Source organism: Dreissena polymorpha, chromosome 4, assembly GCF_020536995.1.
Source record: "Dreissena polymorpha isolate Duluth1 chromosome 4, UMN_Dpol_1.0, whole genome shotgun sequence".
Taxonomy (NCBI): Eukaryota; Metazoa; Mollusca; class Bivalvia; order Myida; family Dreissenidae; genus Dreissena; species Dreissena polymorpha.
This window is the reverse complement of record NC_068358.1, coordinates 119,499,678-119,514,279: the sequence shown is the minus strand read 5'-3', so window position 1 is coordinate 119,514,279 and position 14,602 is coordinate 119,499,678. Positions and strand designations below refer to the sequence as shown.

At 33.2% G+C, this 14,602-nt stretch overlaps 1 protein-coding gene across 1 annotated transcript; it reads left to right on the top strand.

The window, feature by feature from the left end:
• The first annotated feature begins 2,051 nt into the window (after positions 1 to 2,051).
• On the top strand, positions 2,052 to 14,272 carry LOC127878738 (neuropeptide S receptor-like). Its single transcript, XM_052425268.1, has 3 exons — positions 2,052 to 2,169; positions 9,586 to 10,097; positions 12,981 to 14,272. The coding sequence occupies exons 2-3, from the start codon at positions 9,660 to 9,662 to the stop codon at positions 13,752 to 13,754; spliced, it is 1,212 nt and encodes a 403-aa protein (XP_052281228.1). The 5' UTR covers positions 2,052 to 2,169; positions 9,586 to 9,659; the 3' UTR covers positions 13,755 to 14,272.
• The last annotated feature ends 330 nt before the right edge of the window (positions 14,273 to 14,602 follow it).

Below are 14,602 nucleotides of genomic sequence, written 5' to 3'. Positions count from 1 at the left end.
AATGTATCTCCAGTTGTATCCGTCTGATTGAGTTTAGTTTATTTTTAAAATCAGATATGTAGGGTGGTGAAAGTCCCTGTTTATTTTATAAAACAGAAAATTGCGACGTTGTTTCTTTCTAACTAGTGTGTATCCCATTTTAGATCATTCAGTAGCTTTTGGATGTTGCGATAGTTTGATGCTCCTGTACATATACGGGAAGCTTCCACTTGGTATGATTCGAGTTCTTGCTCTAGATATTCGCTACACTTATCCGAGACATCATCCGAGTATGAAGAATGTAAAGGATCAATTAAATACCTATGCTGGTTTGTATAAGGACGAAGCCTATTGATCAGGTCATCAAAAGTCAAGCATGCAGTATTATGAAATCTCTTAACATCTCCTATTTGTGCATGGGGGAGGTTAAATTTAGTTTGAACTAGTATTCCCTTTGACCAGATAATGTGTCAAAAACAATGCAGTTCGCTCCTCGGTGAACGCTCAAGGTAATAATTCAGCGTAAAATGTATATAATTTTGCTTCTTAAACTGTTTACAAGTATTATATATGATATATACAAACAATATCATCAGTGATCATTGCTCTTTCTAATATGAGGTTATGCCATATTGAGCCTTCTTTTTAAACAAGGAATGACATTACAAAATGCCAATATTTTTTATGCAAGAAATTGTTTTTGAAAACAAACGTTTGTAATGTGCCGTTAGTCGATGATTAAAGGTTTGAATAAATCCTGGTTGTCCAAAGTCTTTATCATTTTTTATAATCAGACAGAACGTTCAGTAACTTTATATTCAATAAATACATTGTTCAGCCCCTTTCCTTCCTTAAGCATGACACTAGTTGATTTTGTATGAATTATTTATAAACCAAAAAAGACATAACTTTTTTGAACAGACATTTAAAAGTTCATACAATAGCCAGAGAGGAATGTCGTGCTACATGGGACGAGTATGCCCATGTGCTAAAGGCAAGCCCTTCGACACCTGAATAGTCCAACAAATAGGCCAAATAGGTCAACAGTTAATTAAAAAAAAAGAAACATTACCTTACGGCAAAAATAACTGTAAGTGAGAATGGCAGTTTGATCACTTGTATTATGCTGACATTGAAATCAGCATTAACCTATTGGTATTGTTGGCTTTGCTTACAGGTTGTTTTGTTCGAGCCGGATGATAGTAGTTATAAGGCATGCCTGTTGGCTCCGGATAGAATTTTAATCAAATTTCAATCCAGAAATTTACAATTGGCAATAACTGCACACATATGGACTCATAGATTTTGTTTTTAGCGCAGCACTAATCATCAAGACCCCTTCCATAGAGATCTATATACCCTGAGTTTCAAACTGAAATTCCTTTTTTAGTCAGACCTCGGGCAAAATTCATTATACAAAAATAAACTAATAGCATGATAACATATAAAGTCAAAGTTGAAACATGGCATATCTGTTGTAATTTGTTAACGTAGAATGTTTCAAAGGTTTAGTGTTTATGAAACACGAATTATTATGTCACCGTTTTGAATAAGTTTAAAGTGATTTACCTTTAAATGCGCCTTCAGCACGATGATCTCAACAGTTTGGCTGCAGCAATTCATACGCACACAATCTTATAATATATATAAGCATATATTATACAGAATAATAGTTAGTTTTGGTAGATTATCGTATTTAATTCACGAGTGATAAATTAACATTGTGTGATCTCACTAATTTAATTAAACTTATTTAGGTTTATGTTTTTGCAAATGGAATACACATGTTTAACAGCTACAGATATATAACTCATGAATTAACGATGACAAGAGTAAATGAATGAATGTTTATGCATTTTGCCTAGGGACTAAAGAATCTAAATAATGTACATTTTCATCTTATCATATAAATGCATATCAAGGCAATAAAAACCCTAAACACTTCAACGCCGATTGATAACAAAAATACGTGAGTGTTTGAATAACACTCCAGTAACTAGCCCAGACAAATGAACAAGTAAAATGTCATAAACATGAAATGCGCATTATCCTATTGTTCATAAAATCAAACAAAGACACGCTCGGTTGCGTTAAAACATCATTTAGATTTTGAATGAGTATTCATACGTTTAAACGAGTTTATAAAGTGTGTTTATACAATGGACATTGTTTATGGCTACTCTAATCGCTGTAAGTATTTTGAAAAAAAAATGTTAGAGTGGATGAATTGACGTTCTAATAGTATAACTATATATACATTTTGAAATATGCATACGATGTCTGTGGATAACAAAGATTCAGCGTTTATGTCGTCTTTAATTATCGCCGGTCATTTTCACTCTGCGTTTCTCGTGCGCTTTGCTTAATGTGCGAGTCACCACGTCTGTCTTTTGTTTTGAATTACATACTATTCAAAGTTTAATCGCGTGCTGCGAGTAGACCACGGGGACGTTCTGGTGGGTTTTCTGATTTTTTTTCGTAGATAAGACCATCAATAAGCATTGCAAAAGACGTTGGCTTTTATTTAAGAAAACAGTTATTAACACTACATACGAAATAGACATGTATTCCGATAAACGGCGAAAAGTATTGCATACGACAATGGCCTGTATATCAATCAATGGTGATAACAATAGCATACAGCTTTTTATCCGAAAATGCCGATCAATTTTATAATTTAAACAGACATAATTATTCAGCTATTTATTGGGCCGTGGAAATCAACGTGCGCGGTGCGCGTTTTGAAACACAGCAAACAAATCTCATCGCAAAGGTAAATTGTCTATGTTAAGCGTGATTTAAGGCAAAAAGATAAGATCGGAAAAAAGAAATGGCATTCCGCTGTTTTGTTCATGTGCATTGTATATTCTCACATATTGCGAATATTTTATTTGTAGAAAACCACAAATAGCTGAAGCTATTAAGTTGTATGTAGATACAATCATCCTTATTTATATTGTGTATATCATATGATTTACAAACACATTATTTGATGTGTTACACGTATTTATGTGCATTTCCTGGAAACATTTATGATTCAAACAAAGAATATGTAGATTGTACTGCATAAATAGATTGTTACATAGTATACAGCTGATGGATGGTTATTACACTTGGTGATTAGGCAAAATAGTTGATACGCTCTTGAACACACTTAAAACATACCAACGGTGTAGTGATTATTTATGTGTTAAATTGCATGGACTCAACCTTATGATGAACTTAAACAAGATCCAAATGCAATTTAACATAAACATGTGTCTTTCAATTACAATACACATGTATGAACCACTTAAACGTTTGAATTCATAATGACACTGAAATGCATGTCATACTCTAAATCTTCAAAACATCTAGTTTTGATTTTGAGGTATGTACAAGATTGTAAAAAAATATGTTTTCGGACTGATATCGCTTATAGATGCTTTCATTACCCCAGTGTCTGCAGATGGTAGCATTCATATAGCTCTTAGCTGTTTGTTTGTATGTTCTTCCGTCCGTACGCGTTTAACTCAAAACGACACCTTTTGACGAACACCAACGTTCTTTATATAAAGCATTGATATTTAAATAAATACTGTTTATGGATACTATGAAAACACCTACTTCCTCTGACCTAATTTTGACCTTGATGTTGACCTTCTTTTGAATTTAGACTTATTACAAACGTCTGCTCTTTGTGTCCGTACCTTCAAAGTTTTGATACTTGCATGTATAATATCTTTGAACACTATCAGTACAACCTTTTAACCCTTCCTCATTTTGACATTGAGTACGGTCTTCTTTTGTGTTTACTTTGACGTATTTATAAGGTCCGAATTATCGAACCCAACATTACACGTTTCGTCTAATATCAATACCGCTTACTTCACAGCTATGTGACGTGCATGGGTGATCTCATTTAACACTATTAACCCACACACTATTCCTGACTTGATTTGTACAATTATATATTGACCGCCCTTCGGGCTTTAACTAATTGAGAAGATCAGAATTCTTAGTTGTTCCAAAATATAGCGTTTTGTTTGTTACCAATACCGCTTAAGAATCTTGCATCTATGAACGCTCTCAACTTATCTATATCACCTTACCTATTTTGATTATGACCTTACCTATTGTTAGGCTTGGCATATTTTTGGAATCTTTAAATTCTTGGGTAACCATAATTTACTTGCTTAAGAATTATGGTCTTACTGTTATTTGTGTTTTATTTTGTTTTCATGATAATCTTCTATCAAAAGGACATTGTTTTCGGAGATGTGAACACCGTTTACATATCAATAAAAAATATTGGCATTTTTACGTGTTTCCTTGCTTAAAAGATAGGCTCAAGATGGAATAACCTCATTTATCACTGATAATATTGTTTGTTTATAGCTTTTAGATTACTTTTAAACAGTTTAATAAGTAAAATAATAACAATTATTCGTTTTTATACACACAATATAAAACAAGACAAATATACAATAAACCTCTCAAAAATAATGTCGAATTCAACAAAGATAAATATGTGATCCAATCTTCAAAATAATTCTAGACAATTAAACAAATGTTATTGGTTGTTGAAGAGACCCTGAAGAACTCTAACAAAAACTACCTAATCATTAAATTTTACCGCCACATAAGAAAACTATGTGCAGCTTAAGAATGCAGGGATGATATTTTAAAATTACGAAAAGCGAAATGCCAAATACTTCTTTAAGTACTTATAATGTTCGTCGTTTGTAAATACTAGTATATTGTCAATGTCAACACTCTTGTTTTTCATGAGCTTTTATGATGTCATGCTGTTTTGCTGAGACGAGTTTTAACCGTGTTTACGGTTTATGTTCTTTACAGACTTATAATCGCAATATTTGATAAACTGGCACTTACCACATAAAGTATACGTTCATTGTTTGAATAACTCGCTGATTATTACATATACTTAAAAGTTGTATTAAACTTTATGGCTTATTAACAAAATATACCTATGACAGCTCGAATTTTGACAATATCCGTAAGTATTCCGAGAGAAACCGATACGTTACGAATAACGTCTATATTACCCGATGCAATTATTGTGCTACTACTTAAACCTCAACTTTATTTACTAAATGCTTAAAATGCAAATGCAAATCAAATGCGCCAATGTTTCCCATTGCGGAATAACGTAGTATCGTGCGTATTCTTAAAAGTCTGTATCAGATGGCAGATTACAATATTTAGTAAAATATTTTAATAAAAACAACTTTTGAAAAGTCAATGGGATCTAGATAAAATGTCAGTGTATTTTATGTAAATGTAGCTTCAAACAAATATCTATGTAAGGGTATTCACAATTTTATTTGGCAATTATGTAGACAATATTTTACAATCGGAACTCGTATCATGTTGTTGAGTATTTGACTGACTACCATCTGCTACAGGAGGAAAGCGCCATAATAATTTATTTAATTACACCGGCATATACTAGAGGTGGATTTCAAATATAATTCATCACAGTTGACACTGATATAAATGGATGATAATTCATGTTTATCGTTATAGGAATAATTTACACACTGTATTTAAACAATGCTAATTGTGTGTTGAAACCTGTTACGTATCTGCTTTACATGCAATATTCTACGAGCACACATTTTCATAATCATCGGAATTGTATAATTACAAGTATTTGCTCTGATAGTAAATTGAAACTATTTAAAATGACAGTGTTGCAATATATAATAATATTTGAAATGATATAGGCACATTTTTTGGATTCAAGTCGTTGTAAGTGCGACTTGAAGATAAATATATACATATATATATATAATTAATTGCCACACTTAATATTTTTATCGACTTAATTTTGTTCAGTACAGTTATACTATTGCGAAATTTGAATTAAATTAAGTTCATTCGACTGTGTCCTGAATTAATAGGCTATTGTAATCATTTAAGTGCAAATAATTTCCCCGTTTGAAATTAATATTAACTTATATTAATAGTTTCCCGATCATTTAATAAACACAATGATCAATTTCGGTATAGAACAAAGGCATACTGTATTCATAAATAATTAAGTGGTTTCAAAGTTGAATATTAATTAGGAAAGCAGATGTTAACGATTGAAACACAAACGGCTTTTTAACTGCTGTTTGCCAGACCGAGTAAACAAATTATTCATTATTGAGTTACGGTACCGAAACCAGTCTATACTAAAAGACACGACAAAAATGATGTTTAAGGAAATAATGCGGTAACATCAATCTAATACGATACAAGTCTACGATACGAGAAGACACGACAGGAAATGATACCAGAGAAAGTCATGCGACCTCATCATAAATATATAAATTACATCCAACAATCAGCGTCATGAACACGAATAATAAGACATATATGAATGCCTATGATTCTGCATTTTACAACATTCATTGGTCATAAAAATGTCCCATCAATGTCATAAGTAATTAAACGGTAGGCACATGTCTCTGTGGTATTCTTGCACAAGACGCTCAGTAAATTTAACAATATGTATACATGTATGTTCCATGTTTTATCAATGCTCGAAAGCTACATTACCAACCTGACTTGCAAAACTATGTTATTGGAATCTACAAGTTTTCGGGTTTTGTAAAACTGTAGAACAATTTCTATATTTAATTAATTGACAACATTTCAAACATTGCCAATGCTGCCAGTTTGACTGAGATACTACCAATAACATATTAATACCAGTTATTTATATTATTTATACTACTTCTACCACTGGAACTTCTACATTTATTTTCAGTACTGTCACTTCTGCTGTTTTTACTAATTCTGACCACGAATTTTTGCCATTGTAGAATAAGTGTATTCTTAAATATACCAAAACAGTCTAGTGATTCCCCAAGCTATTGTAAGAATTTAGTACCATTTATCTTAATACCACATGCCTCGCAAACACTTGTCACTCAGTCAAGACGCGTTTAATAACAAAAGCTGGATAATTTGCTTAATCGCCTTATCGGTAAAATATTCGTAACAGTTCTTTATAACAACATGTAAAGATACCTCCATGTTGTCACGTAATCGTTCATAGTTCATGGACGACACATAGTCATAACAACGTTCATTTCTCTTAAATTACCGGTGTGTAGCCTATCATTCGATATCTCGTCATGCGCGTATTGCCATAATGACGAGATTTGCATTAACTACCATTTTCTCGTGTCACGCATGGGACAAGTCCGTCCCTCTCTATTTATGTTAATTTCTCTGCATAATGTAGGATAAAATATTCAACAACACCATATATCAGTTTCTAGTCCAATTTAATGTCTTTACTTAACTAATATATCAGTTATACAAATACGTTGTGATCGCTACATGATTGTGTCTTTTTCCAACTGTACACCTCCAGGTCTAAACGCTGACTTTTTCCCTCTAACATTTGCCCCGTGAAACTCAGTTATGAATCCCATTGGTCAGTGTTCTATACGTGCTTGTTGCTGGTTGGTTGAATTACAACTTAGGACTGGAGAAGTCACTATTCAAGTAAGTACACGCTAATCAGCGTTGTGATACAAACAAATAATGCAAATACAGCCTAAGGCTTGTGTCAACAGCATCGTTCCCCTTTTGTTGTTAAACATACACCAGATCCAAATATTTAATCTTTTGACCGTCATGCATACTCGCCACTGATATACTTGTCAATATTTCGTACATAAAGAAAACCCAAATATTTCACCTACAATATCTAACCATAATGTGACAATGTAGAAATTACTATTAAACTGCAAAAAAGAATGGCCCTTTATTTTTACATAAACACTTATATTATGAACATAACATTTATGCATTACGCAAAAAAAAACATCACACAAAACACAAGTTGAAAGCGAGGATTTATCTTTCGTCACTTCAACACAGTATGGTGGTTTATAATAAGCGATAAAGGCAAATGTTAACAATCCGTATCATTTTAGCTATCGGCCAGCGCTGTTGTTACGTTGGAAGCCAATATCGCCTACAACAATAGCTTGGAGGGAAAAAACAAGACAGCAGGCATATGATAAATGACACCCGTACAGTCGGAAGCGTTAGTGCGATATATAATATTGAACGACCGGAACGAGACAAATTGTCGCAATTAGATGGATGAAAAACAAGTATTGATGAGGGCATATTTTTTAATTGCTTTTTTTTGTGAAATATAAAAGTGGTTATTCTCCTGGAACATAAATTCAGAATATTGTATACAGAGAAGAGTATGTTCCATATATTCTTACTTATACATTAATGAAGTGCCTTTAATTATGACGTGGTTTTAACTCGCAATGTGCTGCTATGGAATAAAAAAAAACTTAACACTTAAAACAGTGCAAGCTTGGATAGATGTCGATTCAAAAACACGTTTAAATACGAGGTAAAGCAATTATGTGTGTTCATATTATGTCCGCATGGGATAAAATGTTAATATATTTATTGAGAATTTTTCAAACATGGAATAAATATTTTTATTTCGTATATTAAAAAAGAAATTTTACATGAAAGCCTGAACCGTTTGCGATTGTTCATACCAACGATCCGTTTTCACAAAAAACAAATAGTCTCTTGGCGGGATCGTTGACAAGTGTATCCCTTAAAAATAGATTATTGGTATGTTTCTTTGTTCACCCGTTATATAAGAGCATTTGGCAAAGTATATCCTTGAATTCGTTTAAACTTACGCTTGTTTTGTTGATCTATTTACTCTTTAATTATTCGGAAGCATAAATTAATAGTTTATTTAAGTTTAAGAAAACGATTCCCTATATAGCGTTTATAAGTTACGTGAATTTGTTGAAAACGTCTTAATTACGTTAATTTATTTGTGAACATGCCCGACAAGAGGTAATAAAACGTATGAGTGTATGAATATATTATTTAAACATAGGTTTATCCTTTTGAAGTGGTTTACATTTTTTTTTAATTGTGCCATTTGTCATGTAGTTTTGATACGCATTCGTGAGATAATAAAAAGTTGAAGAGTTAAATGACAATAAAAAATAACTGTACTAATTGAGTGTTTGCGAATATATTGAGCATTTCAAATTGGGCAAAAATTTTGACACAAATTTAAAATAACATTTACTTGTTCTTAACGAACGATAACACAATCCATTGAACACAATATATAAGTCATTAGTTATTTTAACATGCATATACATATAGGTGTTTTTTATATTGAATTTTGACTCGCCGTTACTCTATAATGGTCGAATACATAAACATTGTTGCAAATATTGTTTGCATTATTGCCTTCTGTCGCCAGCATATGGTTAATATTGAATCATCATTTCGCTATGAATACACGAATGCAGCCAAATATGGAGATGTACAGCTGTCAGCATACACATGTGAAGTGTCCGTTCCTGTAATACGCATGTCTCTATAAGTGTATAACATATGATCATTAAGTTATATGTTGCAACCATTGGCGCAGATTCATGTAAACATTTGACATATGCAATTGCGCTTGGATGTTCCACGAATATAAATATATTTTTAAATATTGTATTAAAATATCTAGCAAAAAGTATCTCTTAACATGTCTACCGTTACAAATAAAACAATATTACTTACATAATGTATCTCATTTATCTGTTTCAGACTAACGAATGACATGACTGCTGATATGGATTCCAGTACAATTAGTGCAATAAACATCTCTCATCAGTTGGAAAATGATACAAACCTCACCAATCCCAACGGCACGATTACCGGATGTCCGAACAGCGTGCACTGACATCGAACTCGACAAAACCTACAGACTCTTGATTCTATACGCGACCGTATGTCTCTGTATTTTCGGAAGCATGCTTGTCCTTCTGTGGATGCTTCTGAATAAACGCGTTTCCACCAACTACAAGATCAATCGTCATTCTCGCGTGAGCATTTTCATACTTAACCTTATCGTAGCGGATGTTTTGGTCATCCTTCTAGCAGTTACCCCGCAAATTGTCTGGGAATACTCGGATCGGCAATGGACAGCCGGGGACTGCCTGTGTCGCGTTCTAAAGTTCCTTCAGACATTCTCAATGACAGCAAGTAATTACATGCTTGTCGTCATAGCAATAGACCGTCATCAAGCCATTAGGGCGCCGCTTAAGGAGTCGTTTTCTGTAAGTACCAGTGTTAAGCAGTGCACTGATCTATATGGCAATGAATATAACAAAAATAAGCGTAACCGACCTCTGACCATAGTTTTTCTTATAATTAAACATAATGCGAAAAAAACATCATACAGAAACATTATATTGTAGAAGCGCGTGAAAAGTAATATTGCCGACTAATCCATATACAAATAACTATTACGAAAATACGCTTAATATAGTTCTGACAATACACAGAAAACAACAAAAACAAATCATACTAGTACGTCACACGATATTGGATAAGCGCTTGAATGTATTATGATAATACGGGAACATTTATATAAATTTATTTAACATTAATAGATATATAGGTCTTATATTGGGATCCATTTAATTGGTCCAAAAATTGGCCACAAACAATACAAGAATTATTAAGATAATTCACTGTGAACACTCAAATTTTTGACTACACAATACATTAAACAACAACATATTTTTAACATATTTTTATATTTCTTTTCAGTGTCGCCGTCGCTATGTAAGTTGTATTAAATTGTAGTCATTGTGTATGTGGTGTATTAAGCAACCTTGTAACGTTTTTATTATCTTGATGTTTTCTGCACAGAACACAATCACACATGCATTTCATTTATAATTTTTTGTTTCACAACACTATTGCATTTTTTAACAGTTTTTTGGGGAGGGGAGTGTTAGTCGTATACTTCTATGAATGAAAAGGTAAACTGTCCACTATTGAGTGATATCCCCTTCGCTAAGACGACCTTTACATTAAAAATGATAAGACAAGGCATGATGTACAAGGGTTTCGAGTACCAATTTTCCAGTTTAAAAAAAGTACATCACGCTATTCAAAATGTCTGTAGGTGAACGTCCTTTTCACATACATGTGTTAAGTTATAAACACGACTTAATGACTTGGCAAAAATATATAATTAGCAACCATCATTGAACTATTAAGTTTATAAAAATTAGCAGTGGGATTTTTGACAATGTTCGGCGCGGTTTTGGATACACTCGAGAAAAATGAGCATACTAAACTAAATAAACGTATTTGTGTCAAAACATAGTATTAAGTCAGCGAGAAGGTATTTACTTAGCTTGATTAAAAACATATTGGTATTTATATCATCAAATCCGACAAAAAAGTAAGAATAATAGGGTGGAGATTGTGATGTTAATATTGTTTTTATACGAATTGCCCTAGTTGCTAACTAAGATAAGAGATTTTTCGCAACGTAAAATTCTAGTTTATACCCAAAATGTTTCATTTTCTAATGACGTTTGTCTTTATTTGTAAGTACAAGAAACAGACAGAATACAGTATTAACTACGAAGGACAATTGATAAAATTCAACACCGTTGAAACCAACATGTCATCTAAGAACATTCCACCGGTTTTTACCCTAGTCAAAATTTCACGCATTGTACCTTACCAGTGTATGCATAAGTGTGCCAACAACTGATAATTTTGTATAAAACATTAATGGTGTACGCTAGTTGAGTACGTAGTTTTGTGCATGAATGTCTGAAGTTGCCGCTTTGAATTTTTTTTTATTATATCCCTTTACAAAATATTACTTCCCTTGTGAAAATGATCTGTACCTGCCATCGATAAAAAATATAAATTATCTCCCTTTAAAGCGTGTTACTTCCCTTTGATTGTATTTGTTTGACCTTTGACCTTGAAGGATGACCTTGACCTTTACCTTTCATCTCACAAAATGTGCAGCTCCATAAGATACACGTGCATGCCAAATACGAAGTTGTTATCTTCAATACTGCAAAAAGTATAGCCAATGTTAAATATTTCGGACGGACGCAAAGACTGACAAACAGATAGAAAGACGGACTGACAGTTCAACTGCAATATGTCACCGAACGGGGGCATAACAAGTTAAGAGAAATGACGTTGGCCTTTCATCTTTATGCCATGTGGCGGTCTGCATTCCCTAATTCATTACTGAGAACAGTGAAGAGCCTTTCGGTTTACCTTCCGAACTATTAACGTTGTTGACAGCAGAATGCAAACTGAACTTTTATCTCTCACTCGAAAGTGACGTTAATGCCTTGAGTGTTTGTAGAGGCATGCTACTATCCTACTAGCATGTTCACATTGGTGTCAAAAAGCGATTTTATTGGTGGCTTCATTCGTGTGCGCACCACAGTTGGTATGTGTCTGAGTACGCAACTCAAGGTGGGAGATGCTCGGTTCGTATATCAACCCACACTTTAAAAAGACGTACCGATGTTTTAGTATTATGATTTTTATATATCAATCGCTCGCTGGAATCGTACTTGAAACTGCTATAAATACATAACCACCTGTATTGCTCTTTAAACGAATGCTTCAATTACTTGGGCTATTTTGAAGGTATTAAATAAAAAACATACATTTTTGGCTACTTTTAAGAAACAGAACTTTAGTGAAATGGCTTTGTACAATGCCTTAACATAAAAATAAATACATTTTGTAAAAGACAAACATAAAGACATCCGCGTTTTAAACATATGTTTTTTTTTAGTTACAACGTATTGTCCTCAACTTGTTCAGAATTTTAACGACGCGTTTTATCTCATTAAAATTTGTGAATTTTGAATTACGCGAGTTGAAACTTAAATGGATGATAGACATTTAACAAATAAATAATCATATTATTTTAATCTATAATATAATCTGCTATATTACGTACAATAAACGCAATCTAACCTGTTTGAAACGTGGTTTATATTTTGAGCAACGTGTACGCCAGATTAATGATGGTTAATTGTAAGCATTCTAACCAATGTATATAGTGATCTATGTTGAATTAAAATGTTGTTAAAATACCCCGAAGGAATTTTGTTATTTCCAGACGATTTTATTTATCAGATAGTTGTTGATATTTTCAGATATGGAAAATGGTGGGATTGGGATGGTCGATAGCGGCTCTCGTGTCCCTCCCGGTCGCCGGAATATTTCACACAAACGCCGACCCGGATGGCGGTGTCAGATGTGAAAATATATTTCGATACAGACCACTTTGGCATCGTCAGATCTGGATATGCTGGGTCACATTCTCTGTATTTCTACTTCCAGTTTTGATTCTTCTCATCTCATACATTCGCATTGTCCAGGAGATATCTAAAAAGGCATTCCAAAGCAACAGTTTAAAGTATAAGCCAAGAAAAGGCGAGTTCTGTTTACAGAGTACGCCTTCAAACTCATTACCTCAGGCGAAATCTAAAACATTAAAGATGACGTGTGTAATTATTCTGTCTTTTATTATTTGTACGACGCCTTATTTTATCATAGAGAATCTTTTGTCATTTGGAATGCACTGCGTTATTTCGAAAAAGGTGTATGCCATTTTGGCTGGAATGGCCGCGTGCAATTCTGCGACGAATCCGTATGTGTTTCTTGCCTTTAACGTAAATATAGGCTGGTTCAAGCGACTGAAAAACTGTTACTCACATGACCGTCAAACAGGCAGACAGTGTAACGATTACCATAATGGTTCTTCCAACGTCCATTCACATCACGGAGCAAGACACAGCAAAACTATAGCATTTTTGCGACAAGACACGAATGACTCCAATCACGGGGCGGACACGGAACTTTGGACGAAACAATGGGCAGTGTCGAGCGCAATTACGTGCAACAAAACTAAGAGTATCTCAATGTGAAGGAGTCATCCATCAAACTACAGAGAGGGGACAATCAATTCAATCATTATCAAGAAAAACATTTATTATGTTTGTATGACCATTGATATGTAGAATTAATATGTTCTAAAGCAGCGGCAAAAAGTCCTTTTACATTGAAAGCGAATATAGATCCTTTATATACAGACGAATACTGTGAAAAACATCGAACACTTAGCAAAGACCAATGTTAATTCAATTGTTCTGTGGTAAAAAGAGCACCGATTAGAAAACAATTAATCTATGTTTCAAAAATAGGGCATAACAGTGACAGAAAACAGTCAATCATCTTGATGTTTCCCTGACTCATTATTTTAACGCAAATGTAAATCTTGCAACATGTAACCATACGGCTAATAAGCATTTCAAGAGAACACGTTTAGTTTTTTGGTAAATAATTGACTTGATTGTCAACCGTGATGACAGAAAATCAATACTTTCCCTCTTGTCTGTACCATTTATAAAACTGTCTGTTTTAAATTTGTGAATTTAAAACGATAATCTACCGAAAAAACGAACACATACCCTCTATTTATATTTTTGTTCACAGGGAAGTCCCAATAATTTTAAAGCGATTATTCATTGTTACAAACGCTTGCGATTTCAGAGCGTAAACGAATTAAACGCATATTTGCACGTATTTTTGCTCTGAAAATACTGCCCACCTGCAATCGTATTTTTAATTATTATTTATATTATTTATATTTATTTATTGTAAACCAATGCTTTAACATGAATGGAAACGAAAGCAAAAACAAATGCAGCGTTAGTATTTATCTGTAATGGATCCAGATGTTTGAAATAACTTATTAATGCTTAGATGATCTTTA